This window comes from Poromitra crassiceps, assembly GCF_964638095.1.
Source record: "Poromitra crassiceps genome assembly, chromosome: 19".
Classification (NCBI taxonomy): domain Eukaryota; kingdom Metazoa; phylum Chordata; class Actinopteri; order Beryciformes; family Melamphaidae; genus Poromitra; species Poromitra crassiceps.
This window is the reverse complement of record NC_139646.1, coordinates 12,857,895-12,879,072: the sequence shown is the minus strand read 5'-3', so window position 1 is coordinate 12,879,072 and position 21,178 is coordinate 12,857,895. Positions and strand designations below refer to the sequence as shown.

The following is a 21,178-nucleotide window of genomic DNA, read 5'->3' as shown; positions in this document are numbered from 1 at the left end:
CTACCAGCACACCACCTACAGCAGGCTGCCTCCATGAGAGCCTGTGGATAATGCTACCACCACACCACCTACAGCAGTCTGCCTCCATGAGAGCTTGTGGATAATGCTACCACCACACCACCTTACAGCAGTCTGCCTCCATGAGAGCTTGTGGATAATGCTACCACCACACCACCTACAGCAGGCTGCCTCCATGAGAGCTTGTGGATAATGCTACCACCACATCACCTACAGCAGTCTGCCTCCATGAGAGCCTGTGGATAATGCTACCACCACACCACCTACAGCAGTCTGCCTCCATGAGAGCTTGTGGATAATGCTACCACCACACCACCTACAGCAGTCTGCCTCCATGAGAGCCTGCGGATAATGCTACCACCACATCACCTACAGCAGGCGTGTGAAGTGGATGAGTGCTGTCTAGTGGTTTGGTTACCAGTGGGCACTCTGACTGGCTCTGTTGTCACCTAAATGGTGATGGCTTGTACAACCGACAATATCGATAACATCATCTCCCACTCTCTCTAGCTCCCCTCTGTTTCTCTAGTTCTCCTACAACTCTTTCCCAATTTACCCCCAGGCGTCAAAGCCGACTCTCGCCCTCTCACTTCCTGTTCTTGACAGCTCAGATCGTTTGTCTATTTTTGGGCCATCTCTCGGGCATGGCAGGGACGTCTCTCTTCTCTCCCTCCCCTTCCTTATTCTCTTTCTCCTGTTTCTCGCCCAAACCTTACTTCTCTCTCTCCCTCACCCTGGGGAGTCTTTGAATGGGCTGAACCTCGGGTCAGAATGTTCCATTGCGTCACACGCACACAAATGTCCCGTGCCCCTACTGCTCAGGAACCAAAAGCAGCCAAGCAAAGCAGTGTTCCCCCCTCTGAGAGCATACTGAAGGAGGGAAGGGAGAGAAGAGTGGGCTAGTGGAAGAAATGTGGAAGATATTTCAGGCCAACTAGATTAGATGCATTTGGTCTCCTCTGAGAAACGACATTAGTTTAGGGATATGGTGCATTTAGGTGCACTGGAAAAACAGCTTCACAGCAGACATATAACTTGATATTTCAAAACCTACAATTTCGCACTACAGATACAAATAGAAGAAGCCTCTTGTGTGTTATTCTCTGTTTTCAACCATCCTTCCAGCCTGTCTTCGTCTTGCCACCAGACTCAAACAAATAGTCAAAATGTCCCTTATGTCTCCCCCTCCTGTTCCTCCCTCCTCCTCCTCCCAATCACTCCACCACCACCTTTCACCTCTGTCTCTCCCTCCTCACCTGTCTGCAGATGTCTTTCGCCTCCTCTGAGAACTTATCCGAGTACTCCTCCGGCTCCTCGCGCACTCGTCTGTCCACCTCCTCCCGCTTGACACGTTCCTTGCGCTTGCGGAAGGGCGACTGGCCCTGGATCATCTCGAAGACCAGGCAGCCCAGTCCCCACCAGTCTGGGCTGAAGGTGTAGCTCTCGTTCTGGATCACCTCGGGAGCTGAAGGAGGCGAGGGGAGGAGGGGGGAGAGAAAATGGATGTTAGCTCAAACGGCAGAAGGTAACCTGACAGAGGGGCTTCCATTCCAGATGGACACTGGAAAGTTGTGTAGGAAAGTAGAGGAGGGTTTTAAAGGGCATCTATTATGCTTTTCCATATTTTGTGTCATATTTATACTCTTACAATGTTGGATGTTGATATTAAACTTGTCCAAAGGTTCAAATGATGAGGTAAACGTATGTAAAAGTTATCCCCATTAGAAAAAACTAGTGCAGTGCCCGCTCTCCCCATGCACCACCCCGTGGGCGCTCAAATCCCCCCCCCCACACACACACACACACACAGCACTCCGTCAGGTCCGCCCTAAGCACACTCTCCAAGTTTATAAGTTGATAATAAATTGATAAGTTATTTATTGTTTAGAACTTATTTAGGCCTTGTCATGTCATTTCAAAGCAGCAGCAATGTCCTTTACACTTTAATTTGTTTATTCATGTAGGCTACATGTTTTAAAGGGTGAAAAAAAATAGGCTAAGAGCCTAATTTAAAAAAGAAATGTGTCCTGCCTGTCTCATTCAGACTCCATTATCCCGACGTCGGCAATTCAAATATGCCGCAATTGACTGTTAATGTGGTCAAAATAATCACTGAAGATATTCATTAATTATATATTTTTTTAATTATTATAAAATAGTCGAATATTCATATTGGACAGTCAAATCCGAGTTGACTGGCAGAATCCTGAGTCAAGGACAGCCCTACAATCTATCTATCTATCTATCTTTCTATCTTATCAATATCTATCTATCTATCTTATCAATATCTATCTATCTATCTATCTGTCCGTCTGTCTGTCTGTCTGTGGATCGATTGTAAACAAAAAACACATTAGGGCCGTTTATAAGCTACAGCGATATATGGTTGCTGCGATGGACCATGATCATATTCCATCGCCGGTGGCAACGATGTTTATACTTCCAGCGATGGGCGATTATGGCAACTTTGCGATGATGGTTGATTAAAGAAAAAACGTGATGTTGACTGATGTTTTCTAGCATATAGCGTTGGCTCAACTCAAGCTAGCTAACTACACCATGATACAGGACCAAACAGGGCATCAGTCAATATTACATCATGTTTTCTCTTTAATCAGGTGGAAGCATTTTTCAATCAAAGGTGAAACGACACAGAGCTGCATATAATGTACGTAGCTCAACTCAAGACCCTGTTTGGTCCAAAATAGAGCTAGATTAGCTAACTACATTTGCAGTAGCATGCATATGCTACACGAACATAAATTGATGACTTGATCCACATCCACGTGTCTGGTCTCTGGTCGCTCCGCCCACCTCGAGAGGGAGGCTTTAGGGAGCGTTCGTTTCGTTGTTCACCCGGGAGGGGCAAAATCGAACACAAATTAATTAATATTGAATGTTCTATTAATATTGAAGGAACAAAAACTGTGTTCTGCACTCCGTCAGGTCCGCCTTGACACACTGCGCAAGTTTGAAGTCGATCCGACCAACGGTTCTCGAGATACGCGAAGGACAGAGAGACGGACAGAGAGACGGACAGAGAGACGCGCTACTGTCATTACAGTGTAGATTGTGGGATTTCTACTGCTCTGAATGAGAGAGAGTTAGGAGAGTTGAACGAGAACACGGGTCTAAGTGAGGTCAGATAGACCCTAATTGCCTTATCTGGTCATTGCTCCAGCCCCTGCACTGTTCAAACCATACCTAACCAATAGGATCCTATGGAACCAACCTTGAGCGTGTGATGTCACTCTACCAGACTTTACAGGCTGTATGTTTTATACACACATTTTAAAACTGTGACAGTTCACACAACTTTAACACTACATAGATATCGAACCCTTCAGCTACTTCTGCTCTCACTCACAATGTCAAAATAAGTAATAATAATAAATAATAATAATGCTAGATAGTTTTTGAGATATTGTTTGTTTGGCACTAGTGCCCCACTCCTTTTCACAGTAGTTTCTGCTGTCAGCTGAAGAGTAAAACGGAGCGTTTCAGACAGAGGCTGAACTGAGGGGCTATATTCACCATATGTAGCCCCGCCCACTTGACCCGCCCAATTGTGTTACGATTTCCTGTTCAAAACGCTGGCTGTTTTACCTGGTCAAACCAGAGATCATCTCTGGTCAAAGCTAGTGACTCACTGAAAGCACTGGCTGCGGGGCTAAGCTTTGCCACAGGAAGTGTAAACTTCCGATTGTGTTTACACTTCCTGTTAGTCTCTCAAGCCAAACTGTCTCTTCTACTTAAGGTGAATAAAGGGACAGTAGTTTTTTGAACTGTCAATCATCCAAACCTACTCTAGTGGAGTCCCATAATAATAATAACAACAACAACAACAACAACAACAACAACAACAATAATAATAAATTAAATAGGCATAAATAGGCCCCTTTAATGTTAAAGTTTAACTATGTCCATCTCTTACCCATATATCCAACTGTGCCCACTCTCCCTCGTATCGTCTCTCCATCAGGGATCTGAACGGCCAGGCCCAGGTCGGAGATCCGAATGTGTCCTGGACAAGATTCATAGATTAATACAACATTTAGGCTAATGCTAACCAGCCAGAATTTCCACAGCAACAGTGGAATAAGCTTTCCTAGCACTATTAAAAATATCTCAAAAGAATCCAGAGAGTTTTGCTCAAATATTTCAAACGACCCATATGATGAGATCTGTGTTGGATACTCTCCGATCAAGGGATTTTTCATATCTGGAGTATATCTTATCTCCGGATTGGGACCACTTTGATACTATCAGAATATGGAGTTAAGATATTTTCCCAAAATGACTGATGCCTTGTTTTGAATATCATACACATCAGATTTCTGGTGTCAAAGTGATGATATGCCACACATTTGCCACTGACTTCAATATATGGCATGAGAGCATATTCAGATATTTTATTTAATGTGTATGCAACATTGGATGTATCTGGGAACAATATACATATGAGGCACATGGTTCAGTATTTGACGTGGCATAAAACATAAAAAAAAGTCTTCAGTCATGCTCCAGATATGTATGCAATCTCCTGTCCCTGCCCCTGGTGGTATATCGGGAAGACGGCTATGCGTAACGGAACACAAGAGCGCAATTCGTCGCCGAGACACTAAAGCTCCTTTGGTGGATCACTTCATACAGCACAATCACTCTGATGCTGATCTCCGTTTCTGGGCACTGGACATTGTCAAACCACACCCAAGGGGCGGGGATCTGGACAGAACTCTATTACAGTGTGAAGCGCGCTGGATCCACACCATCAACACAGTCAGCCCTCACGGACTCAATGAGGAGCTTGACCTGACGTCTTTTATTTAAATATTGTTGCCCGGGTCCATATGTTGTATTCTGCTGTGTCTCCCCTCTGTCTCTCCCCCCCGCCTTTTCCCCCTAGCCTATAACCTATAGCCTATAGTCTATATCTTGTTTCTGCATCTATCTGCAGCCATTACGGTCTATTTATTATTGCTTGTTTATGATGTTGCTATTTCCGTTGCTTTAAAGGTCCCATTCCGTGCAAAAGCTGTTTTTACTTGTAAATGCATATATACTGCTGTCAGCCCTCCCTGTAATGAGTGGTCACACGCTCAGAACTGCCACAGTTGGATTTGTCCCTATCCAGCGTCCCTCTGCAGTCTCCTCCAAGCCACACCCCCAAACGCTTCGTTTGCCCAGAGGGGAATCTGGGGGAATCGGGACGTCACTAGCTTCCTCCTGCATACTGCGCGGGTCTCTCTCACACAAGCTACCTGCACCATTTAGTCTATAGCCACAAAATTAACACTTCTAGCTGGAGCGACGCCAACTGTACGTGATCCAGCAACTGCAGAGGTGCATTCGGTAAGTCTAGGCATTTTGAGATGTCCTCTTTAGCGTAGTACCGTTTAGTTAACGATAACTCGCAACCTAGCGTGCTGGTCCACAGACGCTAATCTGATTGGCCGCTGGGAGCCTGGGGCGGGCTCTCCCTCAGCGGCCAATGGGAACTGTTAGTTCTGAATATATTATAGAAACAGGCTGTTCTTGGGAACCGACCAGAAGAGGGAGTGAGAACTCCGTCACAACAAACGGGTTTGCTATATTTTCGACAGATTAATCCAGAATCATGTTTTATGGACCAGAGACACACGTTTTTAAGAGGTTACAGCTGCACGAATTGGGACCTTTAATAAGGCCCATCCTATATTGTGATGTCACAGTACTGCCCACCCTACGTCATCCCAACTGACTTGTGCCACGTATTGCCTTATATACACAGGTGCGGCGGCCGACGCCCAGCTAACACTGCCTGAGGAAGACCTGCGTGGTTCAAACGCGTTGCGTTTTGTTTGCCCGTAGAGATTGAAGATATATTCTGTTTTGTAACTGCTTGTACACAGATATATTACTTTGTATTAAATATTGCCTAAAAATTCCAAGTAGCTCCCCCTTTTTTCACTTTGTATACTATTGCCTTTTGAGCTGCTTTGGTCCACACTTTTTGTGATTTCCTATGCTCCAGATATGAAAATGGTAAAAATGGTAAATGGACTGCATTTATAGAGCACTTTTATCCAAAGCGCTTTACAATGTGCCTACATTCACCCATTCCCACACCGAAGACGGCCAGCTGCCACGCAGGGTGCTGGCACAGGCATCGGGAGCAATTTGGGGTTCAGTGTCTTACCCAAGGACACTTCGACATGCGGACTGGAGGAGCCGGGGATCGAACCACCGACCTTCTGGTTGGTGGATGACGCGCTCTACCTCCTGAGCCACAGCCGCCCCTATTAATCAGATTCTTGCAATAAAATAAAATAAAAATACAGATTCTTGGGATTTTTGCACAGTGTAGATTACCAAAATTACCAGAAACCAATACTAAGGAGTGCAAAGGTCAGAGCCATAGTGTCCTGACAATACTCCTAGATTGATCGTGTATGAGAGAAATGCAAAGAAAGGAAGGGGCGGGGCTAAGGAGAGAGGCGGAAGAGACTCTTTTACTTCAAGATAAGACCATTACAGTGAGTAGAGGAGGGGGTATGAGTCAATGGAGGGAGACTGATGTGAGGAGGTTTTTCAGCCCACGATGGAAGATGGGGAGTTACTCTGCTGCTCTATTTGCATAATATAAAGTGGGCTAGTTAGAAGCCATCTTCACTAGCCTTGGGGAGGGGGGGGGGGGGGGATTCAAAAATAATCTACTGCCCTCCCTGACATTTATATCATTTTCTCTCTGCCCTTCCCCTGCAAAAAAAACCTACTAATGTACTTGTTACTTCTCAGTCTAGTCACTGATGTTACATGTTGCTTGTTCCGCCCCAGACTACTTTTTGCAAGTGCTATTCTTGATGTCTGACTATCGTTGATTGTGTTGCATGTTTGTTTTTTCGTTGCTCTTGACGAGACGTGATATTGTAAGTCGCTTTGGACAAAAGCGTCTGCTAAATGGCATAATGTAATGTAATGTAATCTGTAAAAAAATAAAAAATAAACGCTCGCTTGTGCGAATACGAGATAGGAGCCGATGGGAGTAAGCCGTGTGAATGTCCTTGTGCACACGTTAACGCGATAGCCAGCACATCTTCGACAAGCGCCTCATCAGCTGCACCCAGCAGCATGCATCACTGAAGTTTGACAAGGTAGGGAGAAACCATTTGCGTGGGGGTGGGTGGACATAAAACATACATAGCAAAACACAATGCAAACGAATGCAAAACCGGGAAAAAAAACGCTATATGCCCTCCCCCCTCCTATCTCAAAATAAAATACCTTGCCCTCCTCAGTACTCAAAATAAAACCAAAATGCCCTCCCTGTTTTTTCACTCCACCCCACCTAAATATCGTACAGTCCCTTAGAGATTGAGAAAAGAGAAGTGGAACTTACCACGGTCATCCAGAAGGATGTTTTCAGGTTTCAAATCCCTGGAGAAAAACATGTAAGACACATACTGCATTAGGCATTTGTAGATTTGACCTTGTGGTGTACAAAAAAATAATAATAATCAGGCGACCCTATTTGAATTCCAGGCGACCCCACTTATGGTCGCGACCATAAGTTTGGGAACCACTGGGCTCCACCTTGATCAAATCAGTACACCATTAATCCAGTCACACTTCATCATCCAGGACTGGCTATTTGCGCTCATCCCAGTCTTACACTCCCATCAGCACCCTTTTATCTCTCTCTGTCTCTCTCTCTCCATAAAACTATCAGATCTGAGTCAAACATTCTTCCTCTGTGTCTTTGTGGTTTGTTTAAGACTCAATGAAGTTTGTCACATAGGATAACATGTTAAGCCGGCTGAACGCCAATTATATTTTGTCTCAGCCAGCCTACCTAACGCCATCAGAATGTGGTTCTTGGGATGTAAACCCCATTTATCAGCCCCCAATGACCCAGATTCCCCCTCAAAATGGCCCATTCCTAAGGCCTCTAAGCTTGCTGATGGCCTAATGTGCACTGGCAACTTTTTGAAGCAATATAAATCAGATAATGGGACAAAATTAAGACCACAGGGGTATAAAATGAACAAAGGTGCCGTGGAAAATGCATCTCTTAGTCATAATACTTGACAAATCCCCCTTCTCTCCCCACACACAAACTCACTACCTCCTCCTAAACTCAACTGAACTACCCCCCCCCCCCCCCCCCCCCCCATAAAACTGGAACTCATATCTAATTTAATGCCTGTCTAACTGGGACTGTAAATTCATGTAAATTCCCTGCACATTAATGCCTACCGGTATTTAACTTAGCCTGTAAATTTCATGTACATTCAATGTAAACTCTTATTTAACTCTGACTGTAAATTCATGTAAATCCACTGCCTATTTAACGTCTATTTAACTCAGTCTGTAAATCCAATGTAAATTCATATTTATCATCCACATAACTTCACCACGCACGTACATATTGTATATATTTACTCGATTCGATTTGATTGCACTTGCAACTTTGCGATTGTCTTTAGTTATCTTCCTACTTCTTATCTCTGTATATTGATGTGACCGCTATGCTGCATACAAGACACTAAGACAAATTCCTCCTATGTAACTTGCATACTGTGGCAATAAAAGTGATTCTGATTCTGATGTGTCCTGACCTGTAGACTATCCTCTCACGGTGCAGGTCCTCCAGGCCGCAGCAGATCTCAGCAGCGTAGAAAATGGCCCGCTGCTCGTCGAAGCCTGAGTTACCCATGTTGTAGATATGGAACTTCAGGTCGCCGCCATTCATAATGGTCAATACCAGGCACAGCGCATCCTTGGTCTCATAGGCATAGGCTAGACTAACCTGGTGGGGGATGGGCGGGATGTACAGGTGGTAATGAGGGAGGTGGGGGAGGGGCGGGATGTACAGGTGGTAATGAGGGAGGTGGGGGAGGGGCGGGTATGTACAGGTGGTAATGAGGGAGGTGGGGGAGGGGCGGGTATGTACAGGTGGTAATGAGGGAGGTGGGGGAGGGGCGGGATGTACAGGTGGTAATGAGGGAGGTGGGGGAGGGGCGGGTATGTACAGGTGGTAATGAGGGAGGTGGGGGAGGGGCGGGTATGTACAGGTGGTAATGAGGGAGGTGGGGGAGGGGCGGGATGTACAGGTGGTAATGAGGGAGGTGGGGGAGGGGCGGGATGTACAGGTGGTAATGAGGGAGGTGGGGGAGGGGCGAGATGTACAGGTGGTAATGAGGGAGGTGGGGGAGGGGCGAGATGTACAGGTGGTAATGAGGGAGGTGGGGGAGGGGCGGGATGTACAGGTGGTAATGAGGGAGGTGGGGGAGGGGCGGGATGTACAGGTGGTAATGAGGGAGGTGGGGGAGGGGCGGGATGTACAGGTGGTAATGAGGGAGGTGGGGGAGGGGCGAGATGTACAGGTGGTAATGAGGGAGGTGGGGGAGGGGCGGGTATGTACAGGTGGTAATGAGGGAGGTGGGGGAGGGGCGGGTATGTACAGGTGGTAATGAGGGAGGTGGGGGAGGGGCGGGATGTACAGGTGGTAATGAGGGAGGTGGGGGAGGGGCGGGATGTACAGGTGGTAATGAGGGAGGTGGGGGAGGGGTGGGATGTACAGGTGGTAATGAGGGAGGTGGGGACCAATCATGAAGAAAAGAGGCAGAAAGAGAGGGGGGGGGGTGAGAAAGAGGATAGGGCTTCGGTAAGAGACAGGGTGGGTAGAGGAGCATGATTGTTTCATTTGGTCTGCCTAACGCTCAGAGCGATGAGCCATTATCCCGAGTGAAATCCTAAGAATGAACACACACACAATGTCACAGAGAAACAAAGAGAGAACAAGACAAATCCAAAATACAGAAAACCAGAAGCTTCTTCTCCGCTCGTCGCTCCATTGCCTCCTGTCCTCTCCCTCTCATCCCGCCATCCATCTCTCTCTTCCCTTCATTCCCACTGGCCTCCTCCCGCCCGACCCTGTGGGTCAATGACACACAGGGTGTAGCATGTGTGTGTGCATGTGCTTGTGTCTACAAGCAGGATGTTACTGCCACCAGGAGGAACCCCATCTGCTCTTGACTATATGGTCTGAAAAAATACCCCAAGATGGGGATGGGAAAATGTTGAATGGGCCAAGTAAACAAGACACGCACAGGCATACATAAACAAACATGCATATAAGCAGCACAAGCCAAAACAAACAGCCTTGTGAAAGCATGTCTATTTGTTAAAACCCACCCCAGTCTCAGCTGCAGGAGAACGGGGTCACCCTGCCCCACCCCCACCCCACACACACACACAGAGAGAGTAAGCAGTGATATTTGGATAGGATATTAGTGAAAATATGGGCTTAGTATGTTTTGACTAACGGTATGCATTGATTAGAGAGAGAGAGAGACACACACAGAGAAAAGAGGGGTTGGAGAGAGTACTTGACTCTTCTCCTTGCTACTGCTGTTTGGTCAGTGTTGCTAGGCAACAGGGCTGCTCTCGTAGGTAGAGAGGCACATGAAGAGTCATCAGTTCTGCCTGTAGCAGAGAGAGCACACATAACGCAGTCACGCACGCACGCACGCACACACACACACACACACACACACACACACAGCATCATGTGCCAATCCCAGGTGACAAGAGCTGCAAGTCTGAGGTTCTGTAACAAGCCCACTCCAGCCTGTGTGTGTGTGTGTGTGTATGTGCATGTACATGCATGCGTGCATACCCATACGCAATGCTTTTGCAATGACTCACTCAAAACAAGGACATGTAATGTAGCTCCCGCTGCATCAGAAAACGACTAATCCAACAGCTACTGTAATACTACTCGAAAACTACTACTGGCTTCAAATGCAGAGCATGGAGACGGTCTGATGCTCCCCTCGGTTTTCTTCAGGTTTACTGTACTAGGGCTCAGTTTCACACAGTTCCACTCAGGCCTGGGAAGTAACGGATTACATGTAACGGGGGTTACGTAATTAGATTACAAAAAAGTAACTGTTATACAGTAGTAATCAATTCCAGTTACAGAAAAAATATGTAATCAAGATTACAGTTACATTTAGTAAAAAAAATATATATTACCAGCAGGATTAGTGGTAAATGGTCACACAATGTTCTACTTAGTGTAAACGCACAGCACACACACAGAATGAACACGCTAACCCCAACGGCGATTCTTAGCTGCGCTCGGAGAATGTTACACAAGCACTTGCTGTAATTTTCTTGTCTTTGGTCGAATAATTTTTGGGAGGAACACAACACTGAGCCAAAGCTACGTTTCCTTTTCCTGCCGGAGCACCTGAGACTTGCTGGTGAAATGGAAACAGATGCACAGCTCACGTGTTCTCCAGCTGTACAGCATTTAAGTCCTGATGTCAACAACACATTGTCATTTAGGTTTCAAATTCAAGCAACTTCCATTTTTACATACAAGGAGTATAAACGGCAGGACGGAGGAAGAGTAGAGAAACATGACAGTGACAGGCACATACAGTGAGCAGTAAAAGGAGTGAAATTGGTTGATTTGCCGTAAACACAGAATTGTTAAATGACAAAAAAAAAGACAACACAACACAAATGGCCACTCCTGTGTTTTTGTTTAAAATACAAAATATCCGTTACCACACTCCGTTCTCCCTATTTCAGATGTGTTATGTATTTTAAGTAGGCCAAGACCAAGGCCACTGCTGGGAGCATGAGGTATGGTGTGTGGTGGTGGGGTAATGAGTTTTTGGCTGGCACACATGCTCAGGGCCAGCAGTGGGTTGCACCAGCTGTGCGTAAGTTGAAACGTAAGCTAGTTTGAACGTAAAGTCTCACTAAGTCCGAGTTTACGCACTACTAAAAATATTTGGGTTGCACCAAGTGAAATAGTTACAACGTAGGCATAAGTTAGAACTTAAAATTTACACCTACGTCTTACTAGGTGTAAAGTCCTCCGTAAAATAGCAGTTGGCACGGATTGCAACTTGGCACAAGAGTATTGGCACCGTGGCGCATCGTTGTTTTGCGTCCGCAACGCGCTCTCCGTGATCAATTGTTACAGTAATTACACCCTTTGATATTTATGACTCACGCTTTTGTTGCCCACAAGCTGCAGCACTGCATACAAATTAAAATAACCGCAACAATTTAGCGAGGCAGGATGGTGGTAAATTAGCCTACAATAGCCTACTGATGAAGAGCTCACAGATAAACGTTAACAGTAATATGAACCTAAACGAACGTTACTCAATAACGTTCTCATTTGATTAGTGTTGATGAAATATTATGAAAGCACTAATTTGCGGTTTGCAACATGTCCTGTTTTCACTCCACTTACTTAAACAACGGTAAATAAACACCGTTTCCACCGTGCTTTTCACTGATTGGTCACAGATACTGTACACGTCATTTTCTGCGACACTATTTTGGCTAGTGTGAGGTTTAAGGACTACTAGTTAAGATGTATCTTACGTCTCCGTGGTGCAACTCAACAAAGACACAACTTTAGTGTCAAACTAACTAGTTTGAACGTAGCAGTTAGTGTGGACTTTACACCCTAACTTAAGACAGAACTTACGTTCAGCTGGTGCAACAGGCTGCAGGACATTATTCTACACTCTGCCTAAAGTGCTATGAAACATCCGGGCCAGGACATTATTCTACACTCTGCCTAAAGTGCTATGAAACATCTGGACCAGGACATTATTCTACACTCTGCCTAAAGTGCTATGAAACATCTGGACCAGGACATTATTCTACACTCTGCCTAAAGTGCTATGAAACATCAGGATTCCACTGAGATGCATTGAGATGTAAGGAACGCTGGGCTTTTCACAGTGTTTCAAGGAATAAACCAATATACAGGAACAAACTTCACAAAGTATTCAAGAACCTTGACTTTTTCCACATTCTGGTGTTGCAGCACAAAAAAAAAATTGATTCAATTTGTTTGCTTTTTTTTTTTTTACACTGCACAAAATAGGCCATGATGAGTGAGTGAAAACATATTTCTAAAAATGTGTGTACATTATTTGTTTTGTTTCAATCTCGACACATACTGTTAAGTACTCACCCAAGGAACTCTGTAGTTCTGTCAGAGTGATCCTTGGGTTCTCGGTCACTTTTCACCCAGTTCTTCAGTTTGGTGGAGTTCCATATTTTTGTATTTCCTAAAGATGGAGCCTACTCTGCTTTTCTGAACTCCCAACACTTTAGAAATTGTTTCCTACTCAGATCTACGCTTCCTCAGAATTCTGTCTAAAGATTCTTTAGACTTCTTCATGTTAACGTTTTTACTGTGAAAATGATCTGTATGACCTTATATAGAGTATATATACACACTTATTGTATTTCATTCTAAATCATGTCTAATCAATTGAATTGGCCTCTACTCCGATAGGTGGATTCCAATCAAGTTGTAGAGACATCTCAAGGACATTCAAAGGAATCTGGATGCACCATAACCTAATTTTGTGTCACTGGGGGAAAAAATAACTAACAAAAAACTAACTAACTAAACAAAAAAAAACAGATTTAAATTTTTAATACATTTTGCTTCTCATTCAGCTATGATATTGTGGGTTATTGTGTGTGTAGATCACCTCATTTAATCCATTTGAAATCAGGCTGTAACACGACGACATGTGGAAAAGGTGAAGGGGGTTGAAAAGTTAAAGGCATTGTATCTGGTGATGAAAACAGGTGGGTGGGGGATGCGATCTGGCTGCCACAACAATTGACATTTCCCTTTCACCAGAGTAAAAAACACAACCTTCAACAGCTGGCAATCTAGACATGTGGCTCTTAATTATTTTTGCATGAGAGTTAAATACAAATTTCATTACATTGCGGCAGAAAGCAGATTTCAATCAACCATCCATGTAACAAACCAAGGCAAGCTGACACACACACACACACACACACACACACACAGGAAGACGTACGTACTGTACGTGCACACACACACACACACACAGGAAGACGTACGTACTGTACGTGCACACACACATACATACACACACACACACACACACACACACACAATCAGTTACACATCTGTTGAAAGGGTTGAATAAGAAAAAGGTAGTACTTACTACAAAACTACTGTTAACTTTTTCTAAAATGCGTTTTTCGTTTAGTGCCATTGCTTCACCTTTTCTTTTCTTCACTCGTTTCTTTTCCAGCTTTTTACAGGCGTACATCTTACCGGTGGCACGTACTTGGCAGGCACAAACCTGGAAAACAAACGGCGAGACTAGTGAGGAGAGGAAGCACAATCACACACACAATCACACACACAACCACACGTTTCTCAACATCTCTGGAGACACAAGTAGTACTGTATTTACCAATTGTTAAAAGTTAATTGTACTAATTGAAATCTAATTTCCAAATGTAGTAATGTGTGAAAGAACATAATATCTGTTGTTGGATCTCCAGCTGTGATAACGGTGTCTCCAACTTTGGTTTACATTTCATTTCAGTGATCCATGGACTTTCTTTGCATTCCAAATTGTAAGTATTCATGAATGATTAATAATACCACAGCAAACTCAAACACAGTTAGTGCAACTTTATATCCTGATTGTACAGACACTCACCTCGCCAAATCCACCTTTTCCTAGTACTCTATAATGTCTGAAGGTATTTTTGGTTACTGGTTGCCTGGAGGGAGGGAGGGAGGGAGGGAGAGAAAGAGCGAGAGAGAGAGAGAGCGCGAGAGAGAGAGAGAGAGAGAGAGAGTGTCATTCTCGGTCAGGCCATGTGATGCATAATGCTCTAATACAGGGGTTCCCAAACTTAAAGCAGGACTAAACCCCCCAGATTTCTTGCAAAACTGTATTCTACTTGATTTGAAAACTCTGCAGGCAAGATGGCCGCCTATACTCCGCAATACGCACCGCAATTTTCTTTGCTTTTAGGCTAGCTATATTGAATTCAAATTAGCCTGACATGGTTTGAAAGCTCGCGGGCTGGGGTACATCACCCAAATCACATTAGTAATGTTGCTTTTACAATGTTACAATGCTTTAGCGGCTCAAATGCTATCCGTTTCATGTATGTGGATGCAGTATGTTAACACCATTAACACTGATTTGGGTGGTCTAACCTAGGTTTAGGGATGCACCGATCCACATTTTCTCACTTCCGATCCGATTCCGATACCTGAATTTGGATATCTGCCGATACCGATATTATGCAGATACCAATATTTTTCTTGAATATACAGCATAGGCAAAGATTTGACCAATTAAAGATTTTTTTAAATATACCTTGCAAAAAGCAGACAAAATTAAGAAAATATACAAGGCAAAGAAGGATACTATTATACATGGGCAAATTACGGGCCCTGTGCGTACCGCGCTGGATTATTATTGTTATTATTTTTTTAGATTCCGATCCGATCCGTGAATTAGTGCCAATATCGGCACCCGATACCGATATTGGATCGGCCCCATCCCTACCTAGGTTGTTAGTGTATTATTCAAGCTTTCTAGTCCAGTACGTCCAATTGGTAGTTTGCATTCGTCCAAAAATGTCCACCTATTTTTCATTGAATGCCATTTACCGTACCTGAACTACTCAATGGGTACTAAATGTGTATACTGTAGGTTGACAGGTGTTACCATTGTCATAGTAAGCATCTTTGCCAGTGGATACCCACCTCTCCAACCACTTCCACTGCAGGAAGCGAGAGAAGTACATGGTCTCCTGGTAGGAGGAGAAGGGAGCTCCACTCAGGTACTCACGAACTATCCTGCAGGGAGAGAGAAAGAGAGAGGGCTGCTGTTTTAAAGACAAGTTCATTCAGATGTCATATTTACTTCTACAATGAACTGAACATCTAATCAGGTGTGACCCCCTAACTAAAACCAAGCTTCAGATGCATTTCGGCCCTCATAGGTTTCATATCATCAGCTTCATAAAAAGGGTTAGGTTTAGGGTAATAGCCATTTAGTTGTAATGGTTAAGGTTAGGGTCAGAGTCCTGCAACGGGTCGGGTACCCGCGGGTTACGTGCAAAAAGCTTGTGTAACGGGTAAAAAATACACTTCTATAAATTCACGTGTACGGGCATGGGTAAAAATGAACTAAACGTGGGCAATGCTTGAGAACAACGTAGAGCCATGTATGTTTTTGTACATACTGCAGACAATACACTGTGTTGTCTGATAGAAGTGCTGACCAGGTGGTTACTGAGCTAACGTTAGCTAATGCTAACTCAACAGGCGATGAGTCTCAGCCAGAAAGACTGCTATTCGTCTACTGTGTGAGATGGGGGCAGTTTGGTTTGGTTCAAAGTGAGAGACTGTGTTTGTAGCCTGTGTGATCAATCACGGGTAACGGATCCGGGCGCGGGTCTTATATTGACGGGTCTGGGCGGGCACGGGTTTGCAAAATTTGACCCGTCCAGTCCAGGACTCTGGTCAGGGTTAGGGGCTAGGGAATGCAGTACATCAAAGAACGTCTTCAGTAATAGCTGTACAAACGTGTGTGTGTGTGTGTGTGTGTGTGTGTGTGTGTGTGTGTGTGTGTGTGTGTGTGTGTGTGTGTGTGTGTGTGTGTGTGTGTGTGTGTGTGTGTGTGTGTGCGAGTGCGAGCGTGCGTGCGTGCACGCATTGCCTTGTGTGCAGTTCAAAGCACATTCTCAATGGAAAGAATTGTGTCGATACACCACCGTGAAATATGAAAAATGCTTTTGAATGGGAACATTCCGCTCAGCTCAACCAGGAAAACTGAGATTGTGGAAAACAGGTCTTTACAGAGCAGGAGGTTGAGTGGAACATCTAATGTCACCTCAGCTGACAGACACATGGTTGTGTGTGCCTGTGCGTTCTCGGCCATCTGTCCACTCATCGTACACATGCGCACACACACACACACACACACACACACACACCTAATCACCTAACAACTGCCAATTTTGTCACATTCCTGCGCTAAGGTGGGGAGATGGTAACTGTCACTCATGACATCAAAAAGCTGTTCTCTGAGGAAGGCGGGGTCATGAGGTCGCGGGCGGCCCCATCATCTCCTGACCATAAGTCAAGCGTAATTCCACTGAGCGTTGTTAGAGCCTGCCTCTTTGACACGACCCCGCCTCTTTGACACGACCCCGCCAGCCTCTCAATTAGTGTCCTTTTTCACTGCTTTAACCACAGATGTTGTTTGACTTAAGCAGCATGAGCACTTCAACACTGTCATACCAAACTGACCTGCACTGAGACTGGCCTGGTAAAAGACACTTTCCACAGCTGTGAAGCAGAAGGTTGCAGGTCAAGAAGTATGTTCTGGACACAAGCCTCTTCATGAAAAAGCTTGTCAATCTTGGCTGTCAATGTTATCAACACTTAAAAGAGAGGAGTATGACGGGTGACTCGCTTCCCATAGACCCCTTGAGTGAGATGCCAGGTATATCGTTTACAAGAACATAAGAACCTTAGGTGGCTGGCGCCACCACTTTGTAATGTTGATTATATTTTTTGTTTTGTTTTTGTTTTGTTTTTCATTTCTTTCCCCTGTGTCTGAGCCTGTTTGTCTGTTTTGTCAAAAAGAGAGGAGTATGTTTCTTGGGGATTGCTACACTACGGCCGTGGGTCCATTCCTTTAAGGCGTGTTGTTGTTTCAAAGTGGGTTGGGAGGCAAATGGGTCCTGGGCCTGATTTCTTTTAGTCTCTTAAAACAGACGCATTGGCTGCCGCAATTTGCAAATGCCCCCAACAACTACGTCTGTGCTTCCTGGAGGTCGCATTTCCCCAATAACCTGCCTTGGCTATGTTTACATGTGTCGTCGTGATTGGTCAAATACCATTGAACTTCCTTCCAGTCTGCCCAGACTGTCTATGGAAAATTTGAAGATTGCAGAAGGGATAGTCTGGCTTGAGAGACTAGTTTCTTCTCAGTCCACACATAAAAGAGTACGTTTTCAGGCTGGATCTCAAGGTAAGACTGAATTTACGCAACATAGCTTTGATGGCTCCACTTTGTTCTCATGGAGACCAAGAGTTGTTTGATGTTTGATTATGTTAGATGTAGTTTGTTTCTGTCTTTTAAATGGCTGGTTGTATCTCTGATGGCAAAAGCCCATTGAACAAGGAAAATGTTCAGCTTCATACAAAATATCTAAGTGAATAACAATGGAACAATAATTTAAGTGTCAGTCAAGTGTCATCATTTTTGGCATGTTTTTTTGCTGGTGAGCTGAACTGTCCAAATTTGGACTGTGACAGGTAAAAGTTACGTCGTCATGAAAAAATGTGACTGATATACAAAGAACGATCGTATCCAATTGTATCAATAATATAGTCAGTGAAAATGTGGGAGACAATTTCCCAACTTAGCCTACACATTGGTGTGATACAGTTTTACACTTGGTTACAGTCATTTAAAAGGAAAGTACTTGTCGATTTATGGAACCATCATGATGGAGAAATGCTAAACACAGCTGAACGGCCCCACCCACGGACGCGCAATGCGGGCGAGACCTCGAGGGCAAACCAACGAGGCATGGTGGTAATGAGCTCTGCTAGTTGAGCGGGCGAGCACGCGCAGAGTGTGAGGCAGCGAGGGACGCTAGAAAGGAGCCTGCGGCGCGAGGTCTTCTAACACAGCAATAGAAGAACAGATGTGTCTTAGTCAATCTTGATGCCCAAAATTCACTTTTATGTGTTGTAACAGATCATGGGTTAGTTCACCGACACCATCCATGTCATATCATCATAGCACAATCTGCCCTACACATCTGCCCTGCATATGGATCCGGATTTTAAACACCACCTTCCTAAATGACCGCCAAAGGTGAAATGTGGCTGGTTTGAGACCAGGCAGACTATTCAAGTCTCAACTCTAAATTCAGGTGTGAGTTTCTCCCAACGGTCAATCGGTTTTGCAGCAAGTCCTGACAACAACCAACTGTCAGTCGCCAATGCAAGCTGTCGATGCAGAGCTTCAGACAAGCAGCGCCATACCACAAATCAGCATCAACTGATTTGACTCAAAGACCACAGACCCATCACTCTGACCTCTGTGGTCATGAAGTCCTTTGAGCGCCTTGTCCTGTCCTACCTCAAATCCATCACAGACCCACTCCTGGACCCCCTACAGTTTGCCTACAGAGCCAACAGGTCTGCAGATGATGCAATAAACATGGCCCTCCACCACATCCTCACACACCTGGACAATGCAGGAACCTATGCCAGGATCCTATTCGTTGACTTCAGCTCGGCGTTTGACACGATCCTCCCAGCCCTGCTACAGGAGAAACTCTCCCAGCTGGGCGTGCCCGTCCCCATCTGCAGATGGACCACAGACTTCCTGACTGACAGGAAGCAGTACGTGAGGCTGGGTAAGCACATCACTGACTTTCGGTCCATCAGCACCGGCGCTGCCCAGGGCGGTGTCCTCTCTCCCTACTTCTTCGGTCTGTACAACAAACAGCTGCACCTCCAGTCACCAGTCCGTCAAGCTCCTGAAGTTCGCAGACTGAGACGATACCACCCTCATAGGGCTCATCACAGACGGAGATGAGGCGGAATACAGACAGGAAGTTGACCATCTGGTGACTTGGTGCAGTCAAAACAACCTGGTGTTAAATGCTCAAAAAATGATGAGATGATTGTGGATTACAGGAAGCACAAAGCCCCACCTTCCCCCATCACCCTGGGTGACTCCCCAGTCAACACTGTGGAGTCCTTCCGCTTCCTGGGGACCATCATCAGCCAGGACCTAAAATGGGAGCTGAACATCAGAGCTCTCACCAAGAAGGCACAGCAGAGGATGTACTTTGTGCGGCAGCTGAAGAAATTCAAAGTGCCAAAGGCCACGATGGTGCCCTTCTACTCCTCCATCATTGAGTCCATCCTCACCTCCTCCATCACCATCTGGTATGCTGCTGCCACTCAAAAAGACATCAACAGACTTCAGCGCATCATCCGCTGCGCTGAGAGGATAATCGGATGCAACCTGCCATCCCTCCAAGACCTGCACGCAGCCAGGACACTGAAGCGGTCTCGCAAAATCATGGCTGACCCCTCCCACCCTGGCCACAAACTCTTTAAGACACTCCCCCATGGCAAGAGACTGAGGTCTGCCAAGACCAGAACCACCCGCCACAAGACCAGCTTCTTCCCAACCGCCATCAGCCTCACCAAGGCCCGGAAACCCCTTCCGCCAAGGGCCTCACAAACAACCCCCCCCCCCCACACACACACAAACTCACTACCTCCTCCTAAACTCAACTGAACCCCCTCCCCCATAAAACTGGAACTCATACTATATCTAATTTAATGCCCGTCTAACTGGGACTGGTAAACTGATGTAAATTCCCTGCACATTAATGCCTATTTAACTTAGCCTGTACATTTCATGTACATTCAATGTAAACTCTTATCTAACTGACTGTAAATTCATGTAAATCCACTGCCTATTTAACGTATATTTAACTCAGTCTGTAAATCTCATGTAAATCCAACGTAAATTCATATTTATCATCCACAGAACACTTCACCACTCATGTACATATTGTATATATTGATTTGATTCGATTCGATTTGATTGCACTTGCAACCTTGCGATTGTCGTTAGTTATCTTCCTACTTCTTATCCCTGTATATTGATGTAACCGCTACGCTGCATACAGACACTAAGACAAATTCCTCGTATGTAACTTGCATACTGTGGCAATAAAAGTGATTCTGATTCTGATTCATCATCATCATCATCATCAACAGGATCAACAGACAATCCATGGCCTTCCTCCTCCCTATACACGAATCCACCGGCCAATTTGTGTAGGGCGCCATCTAGTGGGGCCACCATTACTGCGGGGGCAGGTCCCCGCAGCTAGACTGTGCTGCTGGCTGCTGCAGACTGCATTAACGCTATGCCAAATGAATAACAGCGTCATGAGCTGGACTGATGACGTGAGACAGTGGCCCCAAGTTACTGATGAAGGTACGACCTTATTATGGATGGGGATAGTAATTATTTAAATTGTAAATAGCGGAAAAAATACCACTTAACGAGCCGCATTTCAAGTGTTATCATGTAAACATGCTAATGTTAACGTTACTTCTTGGCTAAGGAAAGCGGCCTGTAGCCAGTGCCACCAGAGCCTTGGGGTGGCTATTCTTGGCAACAGGCACCACAGCAGACCGTCTCCACAGTGACAGCACCCTCTGCTGTGTCAATGGCAGCTGAAAATGTAAAAATGGGACCAAACTGCTCTGCAGATGAGATAC

The 21,178-nt window shown here is 45.2% G+C and overlaps 1 protein-coding gene across 1 annotated transcript in view; it reads right to left on the bottom strand.

The window, feature by feature from the left end:
- grk4 (G protein-coupled receptor kinase 4) overlaps positions 1-21,178 on the bottom strand; it is a gene marked incomplete at its 3' end in the record, with an annotated part of 85,658 nt that overhangs the window by 5,736 nt on the left and 58,744 nt on the right. The window contains exons 6-12 of the mRNA XM_083655482.1: positions 15,605-15,697; positions 14,541-14,604; positions 14,034-14,174; positions 8,616-8,806; positions 7,397-7,434; positions 3,953-4,042; positions 1,275-1,483 (exon numbers count right to left, since the gene is read on the bottom strand). Coding sequence (XP_083511608.1) covers positions 1,275-1,483; positions 3,953-4,042; positions 7,397-7,434; positions 8,616-8,806; positions 14,034-14,174; positions 14,541-14,604; positions 15,605-15,697 — 826 coding nt within the window. The remainder of the gene's footprint in view (positions 1-1,274; positions 1,484-3,952; positions 4,043-7,396; positions 7,435-8,615; positions 8,807-14,033; positions 14,175-14,540; positions 14,605-15,604; positions 15,698-21,178) is intronic.